The sequence below is a fragment of the Orcinus orca genome, chromosome 1 (assembly GCF_937001465.1).
Source record: "Orcinus orca chromosome 1, mOrcOrc1.1, whole genome shotgun sequence".
Lineage (NCBI taxonomy): Eukaryota > Metazoa > Chordata > Mammalia > Artiodactyla > Delphinidae > Orcinus > Orcinus orca.
Genome location: NC_064559.1, coordinates 47,812,899 through 47,839,839, shown reverse-complemented (window position 1 = coordinate 47,839,839; position 26,941 = coordinate 47,812,899). Strand labels below are relative to the sequence as shown.

General features: G+C 39.3%; 1 protein-coding gene across 4 annotated transcripts in view; it reads left to right on the top strand.

Moving 5' to 3' along the window:
• Window positions 1–26,941, top strand: part of RGL1 (ral guanine nucleotide dissociation stimulator like 1) — a 278,601-nt gene that overhangs the window by 175,185 nt on the left and 76,475 nt on the right. For all 4 annotated transcript variants that reach the window (XM_012534954.3, XM_004275217.4, XM_033437953.2 and 1 more), the window contains one exon: window positions 9,192–9,400. In XM_012534954.3, coding sequence (XP_012390408.1) covers window positions 9,192–9,400 — 209 coding nt within the window. The remainder of the gene's footprint in view (window positions 1–9,191; window positions 9,401–26,941) is intronic.

The following is a 26,941-nucleotide window of genomic DNA, read 5'->3' as shown; positions in this document are numbered from 1 at the left end:
GCCATGGGAATGATGAGCATGTTATTAGGAAGATAAATATTTTCTTTACAACTGACATGCCTACTTTTTTACATATATTTTTGACACATTAAAGTCTAGTGGACAACATGGTTCTCTTTTCAAAAGTTTCTGTTTGCTTGGGGAAATTGGATCTGTGTTTTTGCCAGGTATCAATTCTCTCTATCCTCTGCCCTCTCCTCTATCCATTTTTATTAAGTGTCAGCGCCACTTTGTCTGGCTATATCACATAACCAATCATATTGTCATTTTGCTTTCATTTTCCTTTCTTTCTAAAAATATAAGGCAATTGTCTCATGACTAGAGAGATTTATAAACCTAGCAGGTAGGAAAACTAATTAATAATCGGGAAATTAGATTATTAATGAGTGCCCCTGCAACCCCCAGGGATCCTACACTGTGTTATCCAGTAACTTCTCATGCAACTTACTGACCTTGTTCTCCTGGCATCTTTTGGAGCCCTTGAGCGAAGTCATTCATCTTTCTTGGACTTAATTTACCCATTTAAGAAACCACAATAATGAAGGGGAAGTTTCATTTTCCTCCAAAGAGGGTGTTTAACACAAAAACAGTATTTTTTAAAAAAATCTTTAGGTGTTAAAGATCTCAGTCAATGTCAGGAAGTAAGAGGGATAATGCCAGAGAATATTTGCTGTCATAAGACCTAATTTTGGTGAAAGTAATTGGGGTAGGGGAAAGAAAATGAAAAGAGAGGGATTTTAGTATGACATACAATATTTTCTTTTACCTGTAGAATCCTGAATAGTTCTTGTAACTGTTCAACATGCTTTCAGATCTATTATCTAATTTTATCTCTTTCTTACAACAGTGCTGTGAAGTATGGAGATTCTAGTCTTAGGTGTACAAATAAGGAGACTGAATACCCAATACTGTGTCACTTTGCGTTTTATTTTATTTTATTTTTTTTGCGGTACGCGGGCCTCTCACTGTTGTGGCCTCTCCCGTTGCGGAGCACAGGCTCCGGACGCGCAGGCTCAGCGGCCATGGCTCACGGGCCCAGCCGCTCCGCGGCATGTGGGATCTTCCCGGACCGGGGCATGAACCCGCGTCCCCTGCATCGACAGGCGGACCCTCAACCACTGCGCCACCAGGGAAGCCCTCACTTTGCGTTTTAATGCAACACGCTGTAGTAGAAAGACAGGGCTAGTTTTATATTCTGACTCTGTCAGTTATGCTAATTGGCTGGCTAACTGGGTGAGACAGCTCACTTCTCCAAACCTCAGTGTCCTCAAGTCAAGTAAGAGTAATTCCTATACCCAAGGATTGTTACAAGGATTCAGCATCTAACCCATAAAGGCTCAATAAATATCTGTTAACCCTCTCTTCCTTTTTATTCAGGGCATAAGGATGATTCTCTTAGAATTAATTTGCAGCTTATGAATAGGAAAACCTGTTTTTAAAAAAGTCAGTTTACTTCGGTGTATCTTTCAGAGAGAGGTCAAGATAAACTAAATCAGTCTTCATACTTTGCCGTAGATTGGATCACCTGGTAGGATGCTTGAAAGATACCCTGTCACTCTGTAGGTAGCCAGTTCTACAAGCCCGTGCATGATCTCAGAATACTACCTGTGCCAAATGCAGCGCTGAGGGAAAAGTGCTTGCCAGGGACTCTGTGTCCCAGAGCTTTGTGGGAACTGTAAAGTGCAACTGTACATTTGAATTCATAAGCTCACATAGGCTTGAAAGATTCATTTTTGGAGCAGAAAAGGAGGAAGCTGGATAGTCATTCCTCAAATTCTGAAACCCAGGGGAATAATGATTTTGCTGGCGTTTTGATAATGGGGCTTGATTTTTATGCTTGTATCGTAATAGGTGATAATAATAGTGGGAACTGAATGTTTACTTTGCTTAAAACTGAATTTATCCCATAGGAAAGTGGGGAGGATAAGAGATTCCTTAATGTGGTGTGCAGAAGAAGAATCAAGCTGATGATTCAGTTAGGAAACATCAGGCAACTGCCACCCTCTGCTCCCGCAAAGCCTGGTGAAGGAACACTTTACATCTCAACAGGAGATGAAGCCCCGTGGAACCGTCGGTGGGATTTATGGAGGGCTGGGAAAGTTGCTGGGCTGTGAGGAAGCCTTTCCATTCAAAGCAGGCTTCATTCACAGAGAATATTAGGTCCCACAGAAGCTCACTACTCCCTGTTGACCTTTTCAGACAGAGGTTGGCTCGGTTGCACAAAAACAGAATGAGTTCCAGAAAGCCAGGGCGCCTGTTAACCTATGACCTCAGCATAGCAAGACCTTGGGCATTTGAGGTCTGAATGTGTGAGACAGGAGCGAGCTGTGAATTTTGCAAGTTCTCTCTGGACACTAAAAACCCTGTGTGACAATTTGTGATGTAATTTGGCACGTGCAGCGGTGACTATTTTAGTTCAAACCTCCCTCCCCCCATATTTGTAAATCCTTGAACTTCTCAAAATAGCATGTGATTTCTTCATTTTGCTAAGCCAATGACTGAGACATTGAAACTTTAAGTTATTGCCCTAGGTACCATAGTAAATTGGCCTCAGAGATGGAAAGGGAAGCCGTTTAATCATCTTAATCATTAGCGTTCTGAGTTTCAAGCAGCAGAGTAGCATATAAAAGTGAAATTATTTTATTTGAAAAACAGAGTCAGCAAACTCCCTTAAATCCGCTTAATTTTTGAATCTGCCTCCTTAGAGACTCCTTAAATCCTTAAAGGAGGAGGACCAGAATGCCAGCAGTAGGGGTTTGTGTGAGAGAAGATCCAGTCTGTTATGGGTTAACACCGGGCAGAACAGATTCACAGCCAGGAGGATGACCATTTTTTAGGAGATGGAAAACACAGCTTCCTGTTTCCCCTTGGAGAGTTCCTGGACTCTTTGGGATGATCTAGGAAACTCTGCTGAGACAGGATGGTGGAAGGGACTGGGATTTCTGTCTGACAAAACACTGGCCCTTGTTTGTTATTACAGCTCTCTTAGCATTTTCCTGAGGATGAAGCGTACTCATCGTAGAAATCTGACCACATTCTAACGTGTGTGGCTTCAAGCAAAGTCAGCTCTTGGGGATCTTGTAATCTTTTTAAGAGCACGTTAATTTGTCAGGCACATGCTCCTCTACCTCTTCTCCTTTTTTCTTAGTTCAGAGGCATAATTTTCTATCTTCTGTGAGGTCAAAGGTCATGGTGACAACACACATGCCTTAACTGGAGTGGACACAGAAAGAGAAAAATGTTCTACCAGAATGAAGTCTCTCCTGAATTTGCCATTGGCATAATCTGAGGGGGACTTCTAGGCAGTGGTGTGCTGATAAATCAACTCTCCAGACCCAAAGCCCCGATTTGTAGCCAGTTTGCCAATTTCCATGGTGTAGATATTTCCACCATGACCAGATTCACAATACCAACATGATGTCATGGAACATAGGATTGAGGAATGTCTACAATCAGCTCTTGCAAGCGGGACGGGCTGGCTCCAGCATGCTGCTGGCTAGACCTCGGTATGTTTGTGTAATTAGGTGGAAGGTGCGTATGTTGGCATCTATATGAACCTGGCAGTGAAGATCACTCCTGGATTCTCTGTCCAGAAGTGCTACCACAGATCAGATGAGTGCAAATTGGCCATATGTGCAGGTGCTTCTTCTGGTGCTTGACATCTTTGCTCTTGGAACCCTCTTAATTTGGGTATTCTTCTAGATGCCATCCTCTGCCCTCTAGTCCTTTTTTTCTGTTCACTCTGCCTGGAGGGTGAAGCTGTTTTAGTTGATGTGACTTCTGTATATTTCCATCTTAGACCTATCCCCCAGCTTTTGGATTCTGACTGCCTGTTGGACGGTACCATTGGAAAATCCCAAAGATACTTCACATTTTACTTTTCTTTTTTTCCCCCTTTTTTTGGCCATGCTGTGCGACATGTGGGATCTTAGTTTCCCGACCTGGGTTCGAACCAGTGCCCCCTGCAGTGGAAGTGCAGAGTCCTAACCACTGGACCGCCAGGGAGTTCCCAAGTTTTACATGACTAAAGTGGAATTCAGTGCCTCTGCCTCACAAGAATCTGGCTTCTCTTTCTCAGTTTTCTTTCATGTGGGTGGTATCCTTATCTTTCCAGTCACTTTCAGATGCTGCCTCTATGTAGAGTCGCTCCTGGTTCTTCCATGGTATCTGCCTATCTGTCCACCATTTTACTCATATTGCATTATAATGGTTTCTTTGTGTCTGTTTCCTCCTTCAGACTGAACATCCTGGGTGTCTGAACTGCATGCTGTTTACCTTTGTATCTCTACCATCTCGCACAGTGCCTGGCACATAGTACCGTTTGGTTAATGTGTGCCTGAATAAGTAGATGAATAAATGAGAGATCCGTTCCGTACCCTTTGTATGCACTTAGCAGCGAATTGCCAGACTTAGGAAATAAAAATACAGGATGCCAGGTTCATTCGGAAATTCAGATAAACAACAAATCATTTTTCAGTATGAGTAGGTCCTAGATACTGCATGAGACATACTTACGCTCCCAAATTACTCAGTTATTATTTTTCTGAAATTAAAATTTAGCTGGGCATCCTAGCAGCCCTAACCTAGCAAAAGAAGTTAGTTGACACCCAGAGTAGAAGTTCACACGATGCAAAAGCTCACACTGAGCTTGACATCACATGCCTTAAGTTTCGTATAGACTATGCCTTACGTCTCTGAACGTCCCATGTGTAAATAGATCTCTATACTCAGATGCACTGGGCTCTCCATAACGTTCTGCTTTGTGCCATTACATACACATATTTTTTCTTTGCATGGCAAGGACGTTTAATCTATACGTATTTGGGCAATATGGACAAATGATCAGTTTGTGAGTCATCTCACAGCATTTCCTATACTGTGGTGGTTTCTTATTGTTTCTGGGTGGTGGTTACAGAGCATTTGAATAGATGTTACAAAATGGACCCTTGGTGTTCTGGGATGAGCGTACAGAGAGCAATGTGCTATTCTTAAAGTTCTGTAAAACCTTGGCTCTGGGATTTAGATTTTCTTAGGGAGTTATGTGTGACTGGAAGAGTGCTCACTATTTACGTTTCTGCTCAAGCCAGGCTGCCTGAGAACTGATGTACTGAAGATTAAGCATGGCTTGGAGAAGGACTTCATACTGTCTCCAGTCTAATGAGGTTGTTTACTTAACACGTTCCCTGTTAAAGTATCAGATGACTAAAGGATTATATTGATTGAAGACAATTTTTTTAAAATTAGAAACACCCAAGTTGTGAACAGTTTACATTTTAGAATGCGAAAGAGTATATTTCTCAATGACTGGAAACACGGTTGAAACATGGCACATTTCATCTCTCACATTCTCTTTCTCTTGTTCCCCTTATGTCAAAATTGGTAATTATGGAAATTCCATGGCTAGGACAGTTGGGCAGGGTTTTAGATATTTACCCCATAGGAGTCAGGCATGTTCTCTTAGGAAAAGCTGAATTCTAATGGCAGAAGGATTGGCCAAAAAAACAATTATGAAACATTCTTGTGACCTCAGTATCATGATCTTGTCAGTAAAGCGATGGTCTCTGATTAAATCCAGATTGAGCTGTTTCCTGTTAGCGTGCTAACCCAGAGGGCATGCTCAGCTCTCCATGTCTTGCTCTCTAAGTCTGGGTTTTTAAACACTTGTCTGCCAAGGCTCTCCCCGCCGCCTCTCCCAACTATTCTTTTAAACTAGAATTTAAAGGTATTGAGATATTACAAACAAAAACAGACCCTAAAGTCTCTTAAGGGTCATGTAGCTATTGAATATTTTGCTGCAAAAATGAAACTACAATTTTAGCTTCTCCATTCTAACCATAGGCGTGGTGTATTTTTGTGTGTTTCACTTTTGTATAATTTTATTTCAATTCCAGTAACAAGCAGATAATTACAGAATTTTTATTTCATAAAAATGTACTTTATCTGAATGTTGGTAAATTAAAACTCATCTTCTAAAATCTGGCCTTCCCCCTGCTATAGCAAAGAGATGTTAGGGTACTTAGCAAATGTGCAGAAAATGAGAGTAAGCAAGTGCTCTGCCATCTTAAATTGCATTGTTAATTTTTGTGAGAATGACTTTAGGCATCAGAGCAATTCCTGTACTTCATTTTATGATATTGCCATTGATGCTCACCTGTTGCAATGAGAGAATGATTTTTAAAATCTAAATATTGCAGAATATTCTATTAGCCATTCTGTGAGCTCAATCATGGTTCTTCCTAATGTACAGATAAAAACACTGAGGAACAGAAACCATTAAAGGGACTTATGGGGATCAAGCATGCATACTGAGATTTTTTTCAGAGTAAAAGGAGGAGTGAAGGGAGGCAACTGGGTTAATGAGTAACATGATTCCATTTCCAAGGGAAAACTTGGCTTCCTGCCAAATCTGCTTTCTGGCAGGAAAAGGGACCCACTTCATCAGGGTCTTTGACAAGCATTTTTCTCTGTGTTTGAATTTTTTGGCGACATCACTACTTAGGGAAAAATCACTTCTTTTAAATAGTTATTACTTCTAATAAGAAAAGATTTAAAGTGAAATTTGCATTGTGAGTAAAATAAGAATCATCAAATTATGAAATTGGTGAGGGAACCCTGACATTGTCACAAGGTAAGGAAACTTGATTTAGGGTTAGAGCTTGAATATCTGTAGAAACTGAGAAGCCATTCCTTTTGTTGTTGTTAACATTTGAAATTGAGGTATATTTTTTAACTACTACTTTTTAATATTATCAGACTGATCATTATGTTGGCCAGATCTTTTGAGGTGACAAAGTAAAAAACACAAAATATCCCTAAATTTGGGTAGTAAGAAAGAGATCAAAGGAACATAGATTTTTTTTTTACATTAATTTTTATTGGAGTGTAGTTTCTTTACAAGGTTGTGTTAGTTTCTTGCTGTACAGCAAAGCGAATCAGTCATACGTATACATATATACACCTGTTTTTAGATTTCCTTCCCATTTAGGTCACCACAGAGCACTGAGTAGAGTTCCCTGTGCTATATAGTAGGTTCTCATTAGTTATCTATTTTGTACATGGTAGTGTATGTATGTCAGTCCCAATCTCCCAGTCATCCCATCCCCCTCTTTCCCACTTGGTAACCGTAAGTTTGGAACATAGATGTTCGAAGATAAAAATTAACATTTTATTTTATAGTGTCTTGATTTTTCTTTTTTTTAAGTAAAAAGTGGCATATGTGAATTAAGTTTAAAATGCGTCACAGTGACTTACTAAGCTAACACTTTCCAAAGTATGCTCATTCTGATGTTCTGCAAGATGCTGTGAGACTAAAGGGAAATCCATTAGAAAATGTCATATACCATATCCTTCTTTTGGAGTTTCATACCATGTTAACATGTTAAAAACTTTAAGAAATTCTACAACAAAGAAGTATACTGGACTTCGTTTAACTCTATAGTTTCCAAACTTGACTGCAGGACCTTTTGTTTTGGAACTAGTGTTTGTTTTACAGCACACACTTAGGACAACACTGTACCAAGTAATTAAAAACATAATTAGACTTTGAAACCATATATATTCTTCATTTGTTGTTTCTAGTTAAAGTTAACTGAAGCTCCTGGAAGACAGATGGATACTATTAGGCATATGCTAAAACTACATACAGTGTGATAAAGAATGATTGTAAGGCCATGATCTCAGTCAACAGGCCTAAGAGGCCTAAAGAAACATTTGGTATTTTGACTGAACCAGAACCCTTTCCTTGGTAAAGTAAAAGTATCTTTCAAAAATTAAATAAAGAAATCAAGTCATCCACCGCATATGCTGGAGTCTTAATATTAACTCCTGCTAGCAGTTAGCTGTGATGACATTAAGCTATTCTAAGCCCCTCCTAAAAGTGATGGCCTTGGCTTTGGTCTTACAGAAGGCAATCTTGCCTGCTAATTTCCTTCCAGTGGTTTAACTTTTGACAGGCCAGGTGAAGAAATAGCAAACATGTGACTTAATAAGCACAATATCATCATTTAGAGGTTCGGTTCTCTCTTTTTTGCCCCTTTTCTTTAATTTTCACACGTCTGATGATTTCAATTTAGGAAAATCTGATATAAAACAATTCACACTTCAAATTCAGAGACATCGCCTGGTGATTGTTTGCATCACTTAGAATGATTATTTGCTTAAAAAAAGTTCCTCTCTGTAGGGCATCTTCCCCTATGCCTATGAAGGACAGGTTAAACTTTGAAAATCACGTCGCTGTATAATTTGTTAGGCACCGGTTTATTGTAGAATGTAAGGCACACCTGTATTTTGCTTCAGTTTATTTCACTTCCCTCATGCTCAGTTTTGAAGATTTACAGATATTATCACTAATCAGTTCCTTAGTATTATGGTTTATGTCTCCAAGGTGCAGTTATACCTACCAATGCTATTCACAGTTTCATTCTCATGTGATAGCTACTTTTCAGAAGGAAACGTCTTCTCTTGTACATTGCAAGTCTCCAGGAGGCAGGGGTCACGCACCCACCTACCCTTTCCATTACTCGTCAGCGATTAGCCGAGGTCTGCTCCGTACAGACACTTCTCAGCCAACTCTGTTGATTGCCAGTGATACTGAATCAGAAAGTCTATCGCCTCCCATGAACTAAAGAACATCAGATTGCGGTCAGATCTCCCTAGATGTCTGTGGAGAACATATTCCTCCCATGGCTGATTTTTTCCAGCTATCAGCATGATGTCATCTGGCTCACACAAATCTAAAAATTTAACAATCAGCTCTCCAAAGCCAGCACGATCGGTTCCGGCACACCATTGTAGGAGCTGTCTTCGACAATGAGTTTGAAAACTTACCGTGGAACAATACAAAGGGAGTGATTGATAAAGATTTGCTAAACTTGATCCTGGGGGTCATAGAAAGCATTCTCGACAGAATATGCCAGCAACCTAGTTCTTGATAGGGAAGTAAGTAGAAGCACATGTAACCTCTATGAAGTAATACCTCTACTTCTAGAGAGGAAGGGAATGCACATACCACCCCTACGCGCCCCCGCTCGCCCATCCCGCTCTACTACACTCACAGGTGAGAGGATTGCCTTACCTGACTTTCCTGTAGGGAAATTAAGAGTAAGGGAAAACATGCTTCCACTACTTCAATGTTTTCAGTTTTACCTTAGGGAGTCATTCCTCCTGATCAAAATCATGAATTTATTGTACAGGTTGAAGGCGACCAGCTGCCTCCGGGGCATACAGTCAGTCAGTATGAGACGTGTAAGATCAGGACCATAAAAGCTGGCACGTTGGAGAAGCTCGTGGAGAACCTGCTGACAGCTTTTGGGGACAATGACTTTACCTACATCAGCATCTTCCTGTCAACGTACAGAGGCTTTGCCTCTACTAAAGAAGTGCTGGAGCTGCTGCTGGACAGGTAAGAATCTGAAGGGGTGTGAGAGGCGACAGAAAGGTCAGGCTGTTTGCAGCGTGAAGGCATGAGGTTCTGAATCGCCTGCACTTGGTATGCTGAGAGAGAGACGCGTGAGGAAGGGTTACCTGGAAGGAAGGACCTTTGGAACAAAGGGCATGGAGATTATTCAGGAGCTTCTTCACGGTCCATTTCTGGTAAAAATATCTCACAAAAACATCTATAAAAGAGTTAGGAGTGCCTATCATAAAGGTAGATTCAATTATTTATAGATTTCAGTTATCATTTGCCACTCTAAAATTTTCTCCATGTTTTCATAATTTTCTAGCTTAGTCAATTAACCAGGAATCTTATTGGGTTGTTGTGAGAATTAAAAATGCTAAATGTACTATTAACAATCACCATGTATTGGCTGCTTTACGGGTATGCACAGACATATCGTCCTTGATCTATGTTGTTAAGTCATATGTTACATAGAATAAATAGAGCAGTGTGCATTATAATTCACACATTGATAATTGATAGCTGTATTTCCCCCCATTATTTTTGTTTTATTTATATAATTAAGCTTGATCTTTTTTTTTTTTTTTTTTTTTTTGCGGTACGCGGGCCTCTCACTGTTGCGGCCTCTCCCGTTGCGGAGCACAGGCTCCGGACGCGCAGGCTCAGCGGCCATGGCTCACGGGCCCAGCCGCTCCGCGGCATGTGGGATCTTCCCGGACCGGGGCACGAACCCGTGTCCCCTGCATCGGCAGGCGGACTCTCAACCACTGCACCACCAGGGAAGCCCTAAGCTTGATCTTTTAAAAATTATTATTAAATTGACTTGGTATTGGGAAGAAGAAAACTGTCAGCTAAACGATTGCTTTAGGATCATGAGAGTCCTCATCCACATCCTTGTATTCTGGGGTTTCCTGCATAAGGAAGGAAGGAAGGAAGGAAGATAGGGTGTTCTGTTTGACTTAGTGAATATTGATTTTTAACTAGATTTTTTAAATTTTGAAAGTAATAGATGCTCGTGTTAAAAATTCTTATACCATAGAAGGGTATAAAGAGAAACGTTAATGTTTTCTCATATTACTACTTTTTCCTAAATAACATTTATTAGGTTTTTTAAAATACGTGGAAGTAGGAAAAAAAAAATAGACACAGACTGTAACCTAATTAGGCAGGTAACACATATTAACATTTTAAAAATAGAAGTAATCCATGTATATAAAGTTCAAACAATTCAGAAAATTATGAAAAAAAAGTAAGAAATAAAAAGAAAACATTCCTATTTCCCCAAGTCCCATTTCCAGTCCCATTCTTCCTGGATAATAACTGTAAATTATTCCTTCTGTATTATTCCCAAGTTTTTCTGGGTGTATAGAAATGTGTGTTTATATATTTTTATTTATGTATGATATTTATCATATATATTTACGATAGAAATAGAAATCATAGTACACAGTGTGTTCTGCACCTAGCTTTTTTCCCTTATGTTTATCTTGGAGATGTTTTTACTCAGTAAGTTCTTCAACATGTGTAAAGGGCTTAGAACAGCGGCTGGCATAGTGAAAGCTCAAGAAATGTAAGTTATTGTTATTTTAAAGTCAGCACATATAGATAGATTTACTATATTCTTGTTAGTGGCTTTACAGTACTTATTGAATGGAATATTCTATGGATGGACAGTTAAGCTCTCTCCAGTTTAATTTGTTTTTAAACAATGTTGCAAAGAGTGTCTTTGAGTATATATTTTCTAAGTATTTGTTGAGAACTCTATAGGATAATTTCATAGAAGAGCAACTGATGGGTCAAAACTTATAAGCATTTTAAAATGTGAAAGATGTTGCTAGACTGCCCTGCAGAAAGCTGTACCAACCACTCTCCTGTCCATAGAAAATGAGAGTGTCCCTTTGCTTTCCCTACACTCTTGCCAGCTGTATTTTCATGTCTGCAATTGAAACCATCTCTGCTATCATCTGTCCATTGAAAAGTAGCTCATTGTGTTTATATTTATGTTTCTTACATTTATGAGTGAGGTATAGCATGTTTTAAAATACTTATTGGTCATTTGTGTTTTTTGTGCACTCTCTGTTCATATCTTTTTTATTTTGTTATCTAATTGTTGATCATCTAATTATAACTCTTTGTATATTATCAAAATTAGGTTTTTTTGCCTATCATATGTTGGAAATATTTTTTTCTAATTTGTCCCTTGGTTTTAAAAGTTGTTTACAAATATTCTTTTTTATGAAGACATTAAAAATTCTTTTTATGCAGTCATGTTTATCAGTCTTAAGAAAGGCCTTTAATAATCTAATTCTGTTATGATGTGAATAAGGTTATTGATAACAGTGAGTTTTTCTCAAGATATTTTCCTCATAGATGCATATAGAGTGAAATCGTTTGGACCAATGGTTATTGATATGTTCAAATTCAGGAACATTCACAAAACGTCTATACATTATTATGCAGTGATCCGGTTAAGATAACTCTGGACTTCGACATAGGTGGGAAGTTCTGTAGTTTTTTTTCACATAGCAGTACTTAAAATATTAAGCCTGGAGTATAAACCTATGGGATTAGTGAGTCATTTCTTTCATAGTTTGTTTGCTTGTATAATACCTCACACCTATAAATAGAACCTGAAGAATTATATGAATTTTCTTTCCACTGTTTCATATTTATAAAAAGGATGCAGTATGCTAACTGTTGGCAGGCAGTATGAGGAAATAGGTCAACACATCAAAAACTCCTACAAGTTTTCTTTGGAATTGGTAACCTCTTCTGCTTATGGGGTAACTCCATTGATAATAGGCCACAGATGTCCATAGTCAGTAAAAGAGTACACGTGAATTCCAGCTGCTCATCATAAATAGTGGGCCTACACACAGGAACTAGAGTGTTTAGTCTGTGGCCCATGTACATCCAGCTTTTATTTGATGATTTAAAAACATCGGTTTGTTCTCCTATCACGGTGGGTAGACATTTTTGGATTGTTAAAATATTACTAGATGACAATTGTTAAATGACAGAATCAACATGAATTCAAATTACATTTAATGTATAACTGAATGAAGAGTTAAGATATATCTTGAACTGTTTAGGTAGGCCAAGGCTTGACCTTGAATTTAATCTCATAGTCAGATCCTTTGATTCTGACATGAGTGGAATCAACACGTACTGAATGTCTATAAAATACCCAGTGCTCTGCAAGACACCATGTGGACGAAGCAGAAATTTGAGACTCGGTAAGTTCTCACCCTTGTGATGAATTTACTGTGAAGCTGCTGGTATTTAACCTCCAGGGGCCCTCACTTGCAGCACACTCTACGTAATTTATATTCATAATTTTATATTCTTTTTCTTAGAGAGGACCCCTCAGATTACCTATGCTGGCCCCACAAAACATGGATCCACCCTGACAACTTAATATTTTACTGCAGAAGATAATTACGTGCAGAAAACAAGTAGACAACTACTTAAAATGGTGTAATAGTGAAACTCTGACATGTTCTACAGAAGTTCAGAGAAATAAATCCCACTTATTATGCTTCCTCTGCAGAAATTTGGATTTGTCCATATATGTACAAACTTCATTATAAATATTTCTTCCCCATTCCATTTCCTACTCTCTCTTATATCCTATGGCCAAATGTTAATCTTTGATTTTAACCAGAATGCAGATTCTGTGAAACACTCGGTTCTTAAATTGGTTGTCGGGGGTTTTAATGTCTGTAATTGGGAGGTAAGCAGTAAAGCCGCATGAACTTGCCTTTTCTGAAAATAAGCTAGATACTCTATTTTATTAGTAGTAAATTGTGGTAGACTTGTTTTTGGGTCTCTGGTGTTCTGATGTTACTTTTAAAATGATTTCTCTTGGATTCTTAATAGTAGATTACTTATCCTTTGTGAAATTAACACCGAGAAGTTATTACGGGATGTGCTAATCCTAACCAGTCATGAATGAATCGAAGGCAGATGCTGTGGCATTTATTTCCCTCCAGAGAAAAGTATATTTGAAATCAAGCTTTGATTTTTCTTAAGACTTCCAATCGTGTGGCTTTTCTCATATGGAACTGTTTGCTTTCTGTGATTTAAAAATACTTTTAATAGTTCTTTTCATTGTGCTAATATGAGCCTTTGTGATTGACCAGTGGACAGTGGTTTGAAGTCATATATGGCTAATTCCTTGTGTTTGCTTTATCCCTTACTTGGGGGCGATCAGCAGTTAACAAGAAATCCTGTTTTCTGTGCTTCTCACTGTGGCTCAGAGTTAATTCTAGGGCTCATTGGCTTCCTTTTATCCTAAGAGAAAGTTTGAGTTGTGGTTTAGCTGTGTTGGGGCTTCGAGATTTTATTTTTTCTAACTTTAAACATACATTTCACTTAAAAATATATTCTTCCCACCATACCATTAAAAAAAAAAAAAGAGTGAGGAAATTGGATACCACTGAAAATACCCAACCTCAAATGTAGGGAGAAACCTACTTCAGCTAGTGACCCTGACTGAGAACCATGAAGTGTCTATACAAATATCTAGATTTTTCTTCAGAAAGCTGTCATATAAGCTACTTTTGGGCTCTTTCTTGGTCATTCTCTCTTTCTCTGATATCAGGAATGAGCAGAACTGCCAAGGACAAACGTAATGGGGTGAACTAAATCTCTAGAAACTTTTGCTAAGCCGCTAATGGCACTCAGGTCACAGTTTGGAAAGGACTGAGTAATAACTGAATTGCCCCTTTATTTTGAGTGAATTCTCCCAGTGCAGGACTTTCAGAGAATAAAGGTTGAAGCCATCCCATAAACACTATGCTTTTCAGACCAATCAGACTTGAATTTGCTTGCTTTAGGTCGTAGAGAGGAGACTGATTCAGTGGGTCTTTGAACTTATTTCTTATTCCCATGTTGGATTGCCATGCATTTTCACAGACTTTTATCTTATTTAGTTCATTTATCATTACCTGCATGTTTACAGATAAGAAAATTGAGGCTCAGAAACATTCAATCAGTAAGAGGCAGAGTTGGAATTAAAACCTATCTCTTTCCGACTTGGAAGCTCTTTTCAAGCACACTGAATCACCTCCCATGTCATTTAAAGTGTCATTTAAGGGACTTCCCTGGTGGTCCAGTGGCTAAGGCTCCGTGCTACCAATGCAGTGCCCGGGTTTGATCCCTGGTCAGGGAACTCGATTCCACATGCAGCTAAGAGTTCATATGCGGCAACTAAACATCCCGCATGCCACAATGAAGATCCCATGTACTGCAGCTAAGACCCGGCGCAGCCAAATAAATAAATATTTTTTAAAAAGTCATTTAAAAATGTTACTTTAAAAAAAATTAATTAAAGAGAGCATGGGCTCTAGGCACGCGGGCTTCAGTAGTTGTGACTCGCAGGCTCTAGAGCGCAGGCTCAGTAGTTGTGGCGCAGGGGCTTAGTTGCTCTGCGGCATGTGGGATCGTCTTGGACCAGGGCTTGAACCCGTGTCCCCTGCATTGGCAGGCGGATTCTTAACCACTACGCCACCAGAGAAGCCCCCATGTTAGTGTTATTTTTTAAAGAAAGGGATGACTTGGTTATCCCACTCAGCTATCCTTTTCTCTGATACCTCAACTGATTTTCCTTGGAAACTGGATTTCCTGAGGAATACTCCCTTCACACAGTTGTGAGCAGGCCATTTGAACATCAGTGTTCCTATTCATCCATCCATTGAAATGATATTTACCAGGTGTTTAATATCTACCATGTATTGTGCAAGGTGCTGTGCATATAATGGTAAACAGACTGGTCATGACTCCTGCCCTCTTCATGCTTAATGGCTGAGAGTAACATTAAATAAGCATACAAACAAATGTGTGTAATTGAAATCGATACAATCCTTGGGAGGTAAGAGCTAGGTTCTATGACAGAGACAATAAGAGAGGATTGCGTGGGGGAGGAGGATATTATCAAAACAAAACTGGATGTTGGCCAGTGATATTAGATGGTTAGATAGGTCATGGGCCATCAAGGTCCCTGCTGGGTCCAAGGGTCTGGAGTGTTTCTGCTTGTTTGATGTACTCAGACCAAATCCCCTGACCTGAATGTACCACTTCCCAAAGAGAACTCTTCTTGGAGGGTAGGGAGATAGCAAGTGAAGAAGCTTGGGAGGATTTATGCAGATATATTACCACCATGGGGATAGTAATCTTAAATCCATATTTCATGACACCTGGAGTAGTAACACCATCATGTGTAAAAGCTCATACACCACCAATAACCAGCAAGAATGGAGCTGCCCTTGCCAGTGGAGCCAGTTCCTCCACAGCAGAGAGAAAGCGATCAAATATAAAACTTGAAAACATTTTATTTCCATAGATTTTGTTATAAGTGCCGAATATGCTTCCCCTTCCTTTCAGAGTCTGAAGATATTTTATGGGAAAAGCAGTTTTCCTGTCTTTGTTTTAGTCATGAGATTTATGCCTGAGGTATAGTGATGGTTAAGAGCATGGGCTTGGGAGTCAGAAAATGAATTGGATTCTGGTTTTGCACTTCTTACTTGCTCTGCGGCACTGGGAAGGTTGCTTTATCTTACTAGCTTCATTTCCTTATCTATAAAATGAGTGAAAAATAACCTAAGTTATAGGGCTATTATGAGGGTTAAGCTTGATAATATAAAATTCTTATTATAGTGGCTGGCAAATATTAAGTGCTTAAGAGATTACCATTGCCTTGTTTTCCTTTCTTCGTGGCACTTATCACTATTTGAAAGTACCTTTCTTATTTTTTTAATAGAAATTTTTTAAAAAATACTTATTTATTTATTTATTGGCTGTGTCGGGTCTTACTTGCGGCACAAGGGATCTTCATAGCAGCATGTGGGCTTCTCTCTAGTTGCAGTGCACTGGCTTCTCTCTAGTTGTGGCATGCGGGCTTAGTTGCCCCACAGCATGTGGGATCTTAGCTCCCTGATCAGGGCTCGAACTAGCATCCTCTGTATTGCAAGACGGATTCTTAACCACTGGACCACTAGGGAAATCCCTGAAAGTACCTTTCTTGTTTACCTTGCTTATTTCCTGATAGCTGCCCCTATGCAGAGACCATGTCTGTTTATTTCATTGCTGTAACCTTAGAGAGGAATGGTATCTGGCAGTAGATGCTTAGGAACTATTTGTCTAACAAATAAATAATCACTATTATTCATGCCTATTATGAGCAGGTGCACTGGAAGATACAACAGTGAACATTACCCAGCTTCTGCCTACATTTAGTGGGAGAGACTAATAAATCTATAGACTCATACCGTTACTGTCAAGGCAGTTAGGGCTCAATGTGTGTTTTAAAAAAAATAGACTGTTTTCAGAATTACCATATGATCAGGCAATCCCACTCCTGGGCATATACCCTGACAAAACTATAATTCAAAAAGATACATGTACCCCAATGTTCATAGCAGCACTTCTCACAATAGCTAAAACATGAAAACAACCTAAATGTCCAACAGATGAATGGATAAAAGAAAACAATGTGGTACATATATACAATGGAATACTACTCAGCCATAAAAAGGAACAAAATAATTCCATTTGCAGCAACATGGATGCAGCTAGAGATTATCATACTAAGTGAAGTAAGTCAGAAAGAGAAAGACAAATGCCGTATGATATCACTTATATGTGGAATCTAAAATATGGCACAAATGAACCTGCCTACAAAACAGAAACAGACTCACAGACATAGAGATCAGACTTGTGGTTTCTGGGGGTGGGGAGGGAGAAGGATGGACTGGGAATTTGGAGTTGGTAGATGCAAACTATTACGTTTAGAATGGATAAATGACAAGGTCCTACTGTATAGCCCAGGGAAATATATGCAATCTCCTGGGATAAGCCATAATGGAAAAGAATATTAAAAAAAAGAATGTATGTATGTGTAAAACTGAATCACTTTGCTGTACAGCAGAGGTTGGCATAACATTGTAAATCAACTATAATTCAATAAAAAAATAGACTATTTTTAAGAGAAGTTTTAGGTTCACAACAAAATTAAGTGGAAAGTACAGAGACTTCCCATATAACTCCTGCACCCAATCATACCCCCACTATCAACATTCCCCCACCAGAATAGTACACTTATTATAATCATTGACACATTATTATCACCCAAAGTCCATAGTTTACATTAGGATTCACTCTTGGTGTTGTACATTCTATGGGTTTGGACAAACGTATAATGACATGTGTCCATCATCATAGTACCATACAGAATAGTCTTGCTTCACTAAAAATCCTCTGTGCTCTGCCTCTGCATCCCTCCCTACCCTACCCTAGTCCCTGTCAATCACTGATATTTTGACTGTCTCTCTAGTTTTGCCTTTTCCAGAATGTTTTATTGTTGGAATCATACAGTATGTAGCCTTTTCAGAATGGCTTCTTTCACTTAGTAACATGCAGTTAAGGGTCCTTCATGTTTTTTCAAAGCTTGATAGCTCATTTCTTTTTAGTGCTGAATAACATTCCATTGTCTGAATGGACCATAGTTTATTTACCCACTCACCTACTGAAGAACATCTTGGTTGTGTCCAAGTTTTGGCAGTTATGAATAAAGGTGCTGTAAACCTCCATGTGCAGGTTTTTGTGTAGACATACATTTTCAGCTCTTTTGGGTAAATACCAAGGAGCAAGAATTTTGGATCATAGAAAAGTATGTTTAGTTTTGTAAGAAATTGTTAAACTCTCTTCCAAAGTGGCTGTACCATTTTGTTTTCTCACCAGCAGTGAATGAGCGTTCCTGTTGCTCCACATCCTTGTGATCATTCGGTATTGTCAGTGTTTTGGATTTTTGGCTATTCTGGTTCGTTTGCCTCTCCGTATATACTTTAGAATCAGTTTGTCAAAATCCACAGAATAACTTGCTGGGATTTGGATTGTGATTGCATTGAATCTACAGATCAAATTGGGAAGAACTGACTTGACAATATTGAGTCTTCCTATCCATGAACATGGAGTCTCTCTCCCTTTATTTAGTTCTTCTTTGATATCTTTCATCAGAGTTCTGTAGTTTTCCTTATATAGATCTTGTGTATATATATATACATATATATATATACATATATATGTGTATATATACATATATATACACATATATATATGTATATATATATGTATATATATATACTAGATTTATACCTAAATATTTTAATTTGGGGGGGAGGGTGCTGATGTAAAGGGTAATAGTTTTTTAAAAAAAATTTTATTGAGGTATAGTTGATTTACAGTGTTGTGTTAGTTTCAAGTGTACAGCAAAGTGAGCCAGTTATACATATATATATATCCACTCTTTTTTAGATTCTTTTCCCATATAGGCCATTACAGAGTATTGAGTAGATTTCCCTATGTTATACAGTAGGTCCTAATTAGTTATCTATATATAGTAGTGTGTATGTGTCAATCCCAGTCTTCCAATTTATCCCTCCCCTGCTGCTTACCCCCCGCCCCCCTGTAACCATAAGTTTATTTTCTACATCTGTAACTCTATTTCTGTTTTGTAAATAAGTTCATTTGTAGCCTTTTTTTTTTTTAGATTCCACATACAAGTGATATCATATGATATTTGTCTTTCTCTGTCTGACTTACTTCACTCAGTATGATAATCTCTAGGTCGATCCGTATTGCTGCAAATGAAGGGTAATATGTTTTTAATTTCAAATTCCACTTGTTTATTGCTGGTATATAGGAAAGTGATTGCATGTTAACCTTGTATTCTGCAATCTTACATACTAGTTCCAAAAGCTTTTGGTTGATTCTTTTGGATTTTCTATATAGACAATCATGTCATCTGTTATCTCTTCCTTCCCAATCTATTGATATATACCTTTTATTTCCTTTTCTTTTCTCTTTGCATCAGCAAAGACTTCCTGTGCAATGTTTAAAAGCAGTGTGAGAGGGGACATCCTTGCTTAGTGGGAAAGCTTTGCATTTCTCAGTGTTAAGTATGATGTTAGCTATATTTATGTAGATGTTATTTATCAAGTCGAGGAAATTTCTTACTATTCCTAGTCTGCTGAGAGTTTTATCATGAATGGATGTTGGATTTTGTCATATGCTGTTTCTCATCTATTGATATGATCATGTAATTTTTCTTCTTTAGCCTGTTGATATGGTGGATTACATTAACTGATTTTCAAATGTTGAACCACCTTTGCATACTTGGAATAAATCCCTCTTGGTTGTGCCTTGTTTGATTCAGTTTGCTAATATTTTAAGGATTGTTGCATCTGTGTTCATGAGAGATCTTGGTCCATAGTTTTCTTATAATGTCTTTGCCTGGTTTTGGTATTAGGGTAAAGCTGGCCTCATAGAATGAGTTATGTAGCAGTCCCTCTGATCCTGTCTTCTGGAAGAGATTGTAGAGAATTGGTAAAGTTTCTTTATTAAATGTTTGGAAGAATTCATCAGTGAACCCCATCTGGATATGGTGCTTTCTGTTTTGGAAGGCTATTGATTATTGATTAAATTTCTTTAATAATACAGGTCTATTCTGATTGTCTATTTCTTCTTGTGTGAGTTTTATGTAGATATGAATTTCTGACCTATATCACTTTCCTACTCCTTGAAGAATTTCTTTTAATATTTCTTGCAAGGCAGGCCTACTGGCAACAAATTCCCTCAGTTTTTGATTGAGAAAGTCTTTATTTCTCTTTCACTTTTAAAGAGTAATTTTGCAGAGTAAAGAATTCTAGGTTGGTATTTTTTTTTCCTCTCAACACTTTAAATATTTCTTTTCTTGCTTTCTGAGGAGATGGCATATATAATTCTTATCTTTGCTCCTTTTTAGTTAAAGTTAAGGTTTGTTTTTTGCTCTGGCTTCTTTCAAGATTTTTTATTTATCTTTGATTTTCTGAAGTTCGAATATGTAGTGTTTTTGGCATTTATACTGCTTGGTGTTCTTTGAGCTTCCTGGATCTGTGTTTTGTGTCTGATGCTAATTTGGGGGAAATTCCCAGTCATTATTCCTTCAAATACTGCTTCTCTTCCATTCTCTTCCTTCTCCTTCTAGTGTTCCCATTACACATATGTTATGCCTTTTGTAGTTGTCCCATGGTACTTGGTATTCTGTTCTGGTTTTTTCTTTTCTCTCTCTCTCTTTCTTTTTTTTTTTTTTAGTTTATTTGCTTGTCTGCTTGCTTTTCAGTTTTAGAACTATTTTCTTATCCTCAAGCTCAGAGATTCTTTCTTCAGCCATGCCCAGCCTATTAATGAGCCCCTAGAAGGCATTCTTCATTTCTGTTACAGTGTTTTTGATCTCTAACATTTCTTTTTGATTCTTCCTTAGAATGTCCATCTCTTTGCTTATATTATCCATCTGCTCTTATATGTTGTCTACTTTTCTGATTAAATTTCTTAGCGTGTTAATCGTGGTCTTTATAAATTTCTGGTCTAATAATTCTACCATTCCTGCTATATCTGACTCTTGTTCTGATGTTTCTTTAGTCTCTTCAAAATGTGCTTTTTTCCCTTTTAGCATGCCTTGTAATTTTTGACTAAAAGGTGGATATGATGTACCAGGTGGAAGGAAATGGCATTCAGTAACGTAGTTGTAATGTATGGGGGTGGGGAACAGGAAGGCATTCTGTAGTCCTGTGATTAGCTTTCAGTCTTCTGGTTAGCCTGTGCCTCTGGACTGTGAACTTCATCAGTGCTTCTCTGTTGTTTTTATTTCCTCCCTTAGGGAAAGGGTGGCTAGAAGGGCCTGGAGACGGGTATTTCCTTTCCCCCATGTGGAAGGCTAGAGAAGACTAGAGTTAGGTATTTTCCTTACCCAAGGTAGGTGAAGCTCTGACAAAGCCCCAGCAGGTTAGACTCTGGTAAAATTTTTTGTCCTGAGGGCAGGTGTTGTTAAGAAGAACAGAGTGCTCTAGTGTATTTCAAAATGGTTCCTTTTCCCCTTCCCTTGCTGGAAGCATGAGGAGGTTTTTCTCCTATATTAACTATGATAACCTGGTCAAGTTCCTGGAGGTAAAACTCGTAGAAATGTGGTGCTGTGTCTACGACTGGGGCCCCCTGGAGTTTTTATCCCTCAGACTTGTCCACACTAAGTCTGCAGCAATTCATCAATTACAGTTCAGCGTTTGTTTCCCATGGAGATTTCTGCTCTGCTCTGTTGTGGTTTTCTGTATCTGTCTGACGGTCTCTTCAGTTTTAGTGGGCACGGGTTTGCCTTGTGACCACACTTCTCTGATGGATCTAAGAAGAGTTGTTGATTTTCCAGTTTGTTCAGCTTTTCACGTGTTGTTAGGATGAAGTGGTGACTCCTAAGCTCCTTACGTGCTGGACTGGAAACTGGAAGTCCTCTTCTGCCCATTTTTTCATCAAGTTGTTCATTTTCTTATTGTTGAGTTTTAAGAGTTTTTGTACATTTTGGATAACAGTTCTTTATCAGTTATGCCTTTTGCAAATATTTTCTCCCTGTCTGTGGCTTATCTTATCAGTTTCTCGATTGAATGTGTACTTAAGAACCGCCCCCCCCGCACCCTACTCCCACCACCACCCCGGGAACTGTGAGGTGGTTGTAGCGAACCTCCTTTTAAAAGCTCATAACACAGATTCATTCAGCTCTTAAATGCTTCCTTAGCATAAGAAGCTGGGTAAGCCTTTTTGAATTGCACACAGAAATGTTCCAAATTACTTTTTGTGAAACCTCACTTAAAAATAATTAAGCTTTAAAAGAAAATTAGTTCTGTAATTAGACTAGGCACTTGCCAAATATTCCTAGATTCATGCTGCCATGCAGTGCTCATTGGATTCCCTAACTCCCTTCTCTTTTGGTAGGAGCAAGGTTTACTAATATCTTCCCTTTGTTCTTCCAGGTCCTAAGAGAGGGGGTTATGAGCAGAGAGCACTTAGGGAGCAGGTATTGGAATCTAACCTACTTAGAGGGCCTCACAGCATCTTATACTAGTGACGACCATAAGTCACTTCCAGGTGCTTGTCTCTTTATAACAGTAACACTTATATTAAATGTTACTATTAAACTCATAGTACAGTTTTTCTACACTTTTGTCTCAGAGTGATTTATGTCTAACTTCTATCACTTATGTAGGAAAGTTTTTCAATACCATGCCATTCTCTTCATTTATTTTAGTAACTTCCCTCCATAACTCTCAACAAAATCAAGTGGAAACAAACAGAGTGGTTGGTTCATCCACAGAATCTTTTGTCCCACCGTGCATGAAAAAGTTGAGATTTATTGGTCAGTTGATTCCAGGATGCTCATCCCATTTATAGAGTGGGAAAGCTTTCAGGAAATCCTAACATTGCTTTGTTTCCTTTTTTAGCTTTAAATACAGATACACTGGATATCCTGATGAGGGTGAGAATTTATTTAAAAATGAAGGCCATTTCTTAAGATTTTTGTTATAGCAGATGAGTTTGAATAGATTTTGTCCAGGTTTGAGTGTTGATGACCACATAGGCAAGAAAACCCTCAGTTTGTGTATATGTTATAGGTTTTTAAAAAAAGACAGATTGCTTAAAGGCAAATTGAACTCAGATCTTATTTCCTGTGGCTATTAGGACGATGAAAGTATTGCTGATAGAAAAGAGGATTATAACAAGGGCTATGAGAATCTTTGGGTATCGAAATGCTTCTAACATCGAAAAGAACGTTGAAAACTTTTGTAGGGCACATGCTTTGTGAAGGGTCCCCATACTCTTGCTGGCTCATGCTTTATCAGGGGGAGAAAGAGGGTTTATTTCATTAAACCATAGAAGATACAACATTTGTAATAATTTACACTCCCAACTGTGGCAGGCAGAATAATGCCTCCCACCCCAAAGATGTTCAGTCTTAATCCCTGGAACCTATGAATATATTGGGTTACATGGCCAAGCAGAATTAAGGTTGCTAATCAGCTGACCTTTTAAATAAGGAAGTTAACTTGGATTATTTGGTTAGGACCAGTGTAATCACAAGGGTCCTTAAAAGTGAAAGGTGGAGGCAAAAGAGAGAGTCAGAGAAAAAGATGTGAGGATGGAAACAAGATCAGAGAGATACTATGTTGCTGGCTTTGAAGATAGAGGAAGGGGACCCTGAGCCCAAGAATGCAGGCAGCCTCCAGAAGCTAGAAAAGGCAGTTAAATGGATTGTCTCCTATAGCAGCGGTCCCTAACCTTTTTGGCACCAGGGACCAGTTTCGTGGAAGACAATTTTTCCACGGACCTGGGTGGGGGTGGGGCAGGGGGTGGCTTCAGGATGATTCAAACGCATTACATTTCTTGTGCACTTTATTTCTATTATGATTACATTGTAATATATAATGAAATAATTATACAACTCACCATAATGCAGAATCAGTGGGAGCCCTGAGCTTGTTTTCCTGCAACTAGATGGTCCCATCTGGAGGTGATGGGAGACAGTGACACCCGAAGGTCCACCTCAGATCATCAGGCATTAGATTCTCATAAGGAACGTGCAACCTGGAGCCCTCGCGTGCACAGTTCACAGTAGGGTTCATGCTCCTGTGAGAATCTAATGCCGCCACTGATCTCACAAGTGGCGGAGCTCAGGCAGTAATGTGAGCGATGGGGAACAGCTGATTTTAGCCCAAGGAGACTTGTGTTGGACTTCTGACCTACACAACTATAAAATAGTAATTTTGTGTAATTTGTTTGTGGTCATTTGACGCAGCAGCGATAGAAAACGAATATAACATCAGCAAAACTTTTGGTCTTGTTAGGGAACAAGGGAAGTTGTTCATGATTCGATAGGAAACAAGGAATTCTTGTCAGAGAGATTGACTCTAAAAATCTAGTGCTTGTGGGCTTAGGGAAGTTGAAGGTCAAGTGTTCGCTCACCTTCACCTTGTTCTGTTCAGGCCCTCATGCCCTGTTCAGCGTGGCCCACACACTCAGCTCTGGAAGCATGGCCTGAAACAAAGGACAGGGCTTAGCCACTGCCTACAAGCATCGTTCCTCTTTCTTCCCTGTACCTGTGGCTCTGCTTTGGGTTAGCCAGAAAAGTTTAATTTGGTACTGTTATAGAATTACATCCAACTGTAATCACACGAGGGAAAATGGAAATAAATTCTCTTCACTGCTGGGTTGCTTGTCTTTGGTAAATCTTTATTTTTGTCAAAAGGACCCAGCTCTCACCCAGCATCACAGTGGGGATTCTCCATGGGAACATGTGGCTGGACAGCAGAATCGGGATGGTAGTGATGGTTCTGCTAGAATAAACACTAAAAGGTTGCTGTCAAGGACTGAGCCTCAGAGCTTCACCAGGCTAGCTTTCTTTTCTGGAAATGAAAGAAAAATGTTTCTCTCAAGTAGCTCTTTTTTGAAAAAAAAATTTCACTTGGCAAAGGGAGGCAGCACATGCAGTTATCTTTCTTTTTTAGAAAACAATACCAAATTGCCCAGCAGGTTTTTAAAAAATGTGCTTATGTTTGGAAACTACAAAGCAAAACTGACAAAAAAAACTGGAAGGCAAGGTACATACATTCTGAGTGATTATCAGAAAGTTTTCAATTCACCTTTGATAACCTAAAGCTATGGTTTTGACCATTTTCTAGCAGTTGGTGGGAGGGATTGATCACAAACCCCTTTAAGAATCTGCTAAAAACTATGGACCTTCTCTAGCAAAAAAAAACACATCACCAAATTTGGCTTATGGCTTAGGGATTCCCAAACTTCCCTAAGTTCATCCAGGGACCCTAGGTTGTGACTCTCCAGGCAAAGTTTTCCTAGCATGAGTGACAGGACCCTGTAGGTGGCCATTAGGAGTCAGAGGAGGGCACTGCCCCTAGTATGAGTATGGTTCCGAAAAGTAAATTCATTAATTTCATTAAAGTAAATGCAGTGGTTTTTTTTTTTTTTAAAAAGGTATATCTCTGAAACTTTAAAAGGAAAAGGGGACTGGCTGTTTTTGAGTTAATTTTATTTATTTATTTTTTTAATCACTTTTCTCTTATTTGACATTTCTTTTTTTTGCAATACGCGGGCCTCTCACTGTTGTGGCCTCTCCCGTTGTGGAGCACAGGCTCCGAACGTGCAGGCTCAGCGGCCATGGCTCACGGGCCCAGCCGCTCTGCGGCATGTGGGATCTTCCCGGACCGGGGCACAAACCCGTGTCCCCTGCCTCGGCAGGTGGACTCTCAACCACTGCGCCACCAGGGAAGCCCTGACATTTCTTTCTCTTAACCTTTTGTGGAGTGAACTTAGCCCTGGAGAATGACTTCAAGCTCCTAGTCCTGGGAAACGTAATTCTTTTGCCTTTGGTCTCTACTGAAGTTGCCAGCAAGTACCAATTTAGATAAATGGATGTTATATTGAGTTTTGTGAGCACAGGAGAGAAAAGTAGTCTCCAGACTGATGGGATACCATGATACTAAATTCATTGTCATTGTATTTGATTTTACGTAGCAGTTTTCATAAGATTCTTTTTTTTTAAAAATTTTTTGGCTGCGTTGGGTCTTTGTTGCTGCACGCAGTCTTTCTCTAGTTGCGTTGAGCAGGGGCTACTATTTGTTGCGGTGCGTGGGCTTAATGTGGTAGCTCCTGTTGCGGAGCATGGGCTCTAGGTGCACGGGCTTCAGTAGTTGTGGCACGTGGGCTTAGTAGTTGTGGCTCGTGGGCTCTAGAGCGCAGGCTCAGTAGTTGTGGCGCACGGGCTTAGTTGCTCCGTGACATGTGGGATCTTCCAGGACCGGGGCATGAACCCGTGTCCCCTGCATTGGCAGGCGGATTCTTAACCACTGCACCACCAGGTAAGTCCGAGAAGATTCTTGAAGAGCTCTGCAAGAGCATCTTTTTGTGGTTGGGGAAAACTGAGCCACAGGCTCGCACTGACTTGTTAATAATGTATTAATTCATCTTAAACCTAAGGAAAATCCCAACTTGTAGACAGATTCTGTGGTTGTCAGGGTGCTGCGTGCTCCCTGCCCCCAGTTGTAACCTGTTTCTTCCGTCGACCTTCTGACCTTTGTTGTGTCTGCAGCGGCTGTAGCATGCTAACAAGACAGATTCGCAGCTGATGGTTTAGAATTGTTACCAATTACAGGTGGAAGAAGGAGGCACCGATGAGCCACCAAGCTCTTGGGGGCAGTAAACGGGCCCGAGAAGAGAGATGGGTGACAAGGACCTGCAGTAGAAAACAGAAGAAACCTGACAGCAAGGGCATGAAGGCCATCAGACTTGAGAAAAAACTTTAAATGTGAATGAGAAACAAGTTATAGCAAGAGACGCCTTTTCATTTTCTTTCCCTGGCTGAATAGTGACTGTAAAGTATTTGTCCTTTTCTTGGTCTCCCTCTCAGACAGTTGTAGGTTGGGGCTGGAGGTGGAGATAGTGTTGTCAAGGGAAATCTTATAGTGTTTTGAAACCATCGACTGGAACAGAAATACTAGGTACTTTGGCTATTAATGTTCCCTTAACTATCAGGGAGATGGTTAAGGGAACATTAATGTTCCTGCTACCATCATCAATAATATGGAGATAATGTGACGAATTGAAGGGCAAGGAAGGTGGAGGGCCCTTCACAGCAAAGGCCTGGAGGGGAGGACTGAGGCTCCTTCTGGGTTT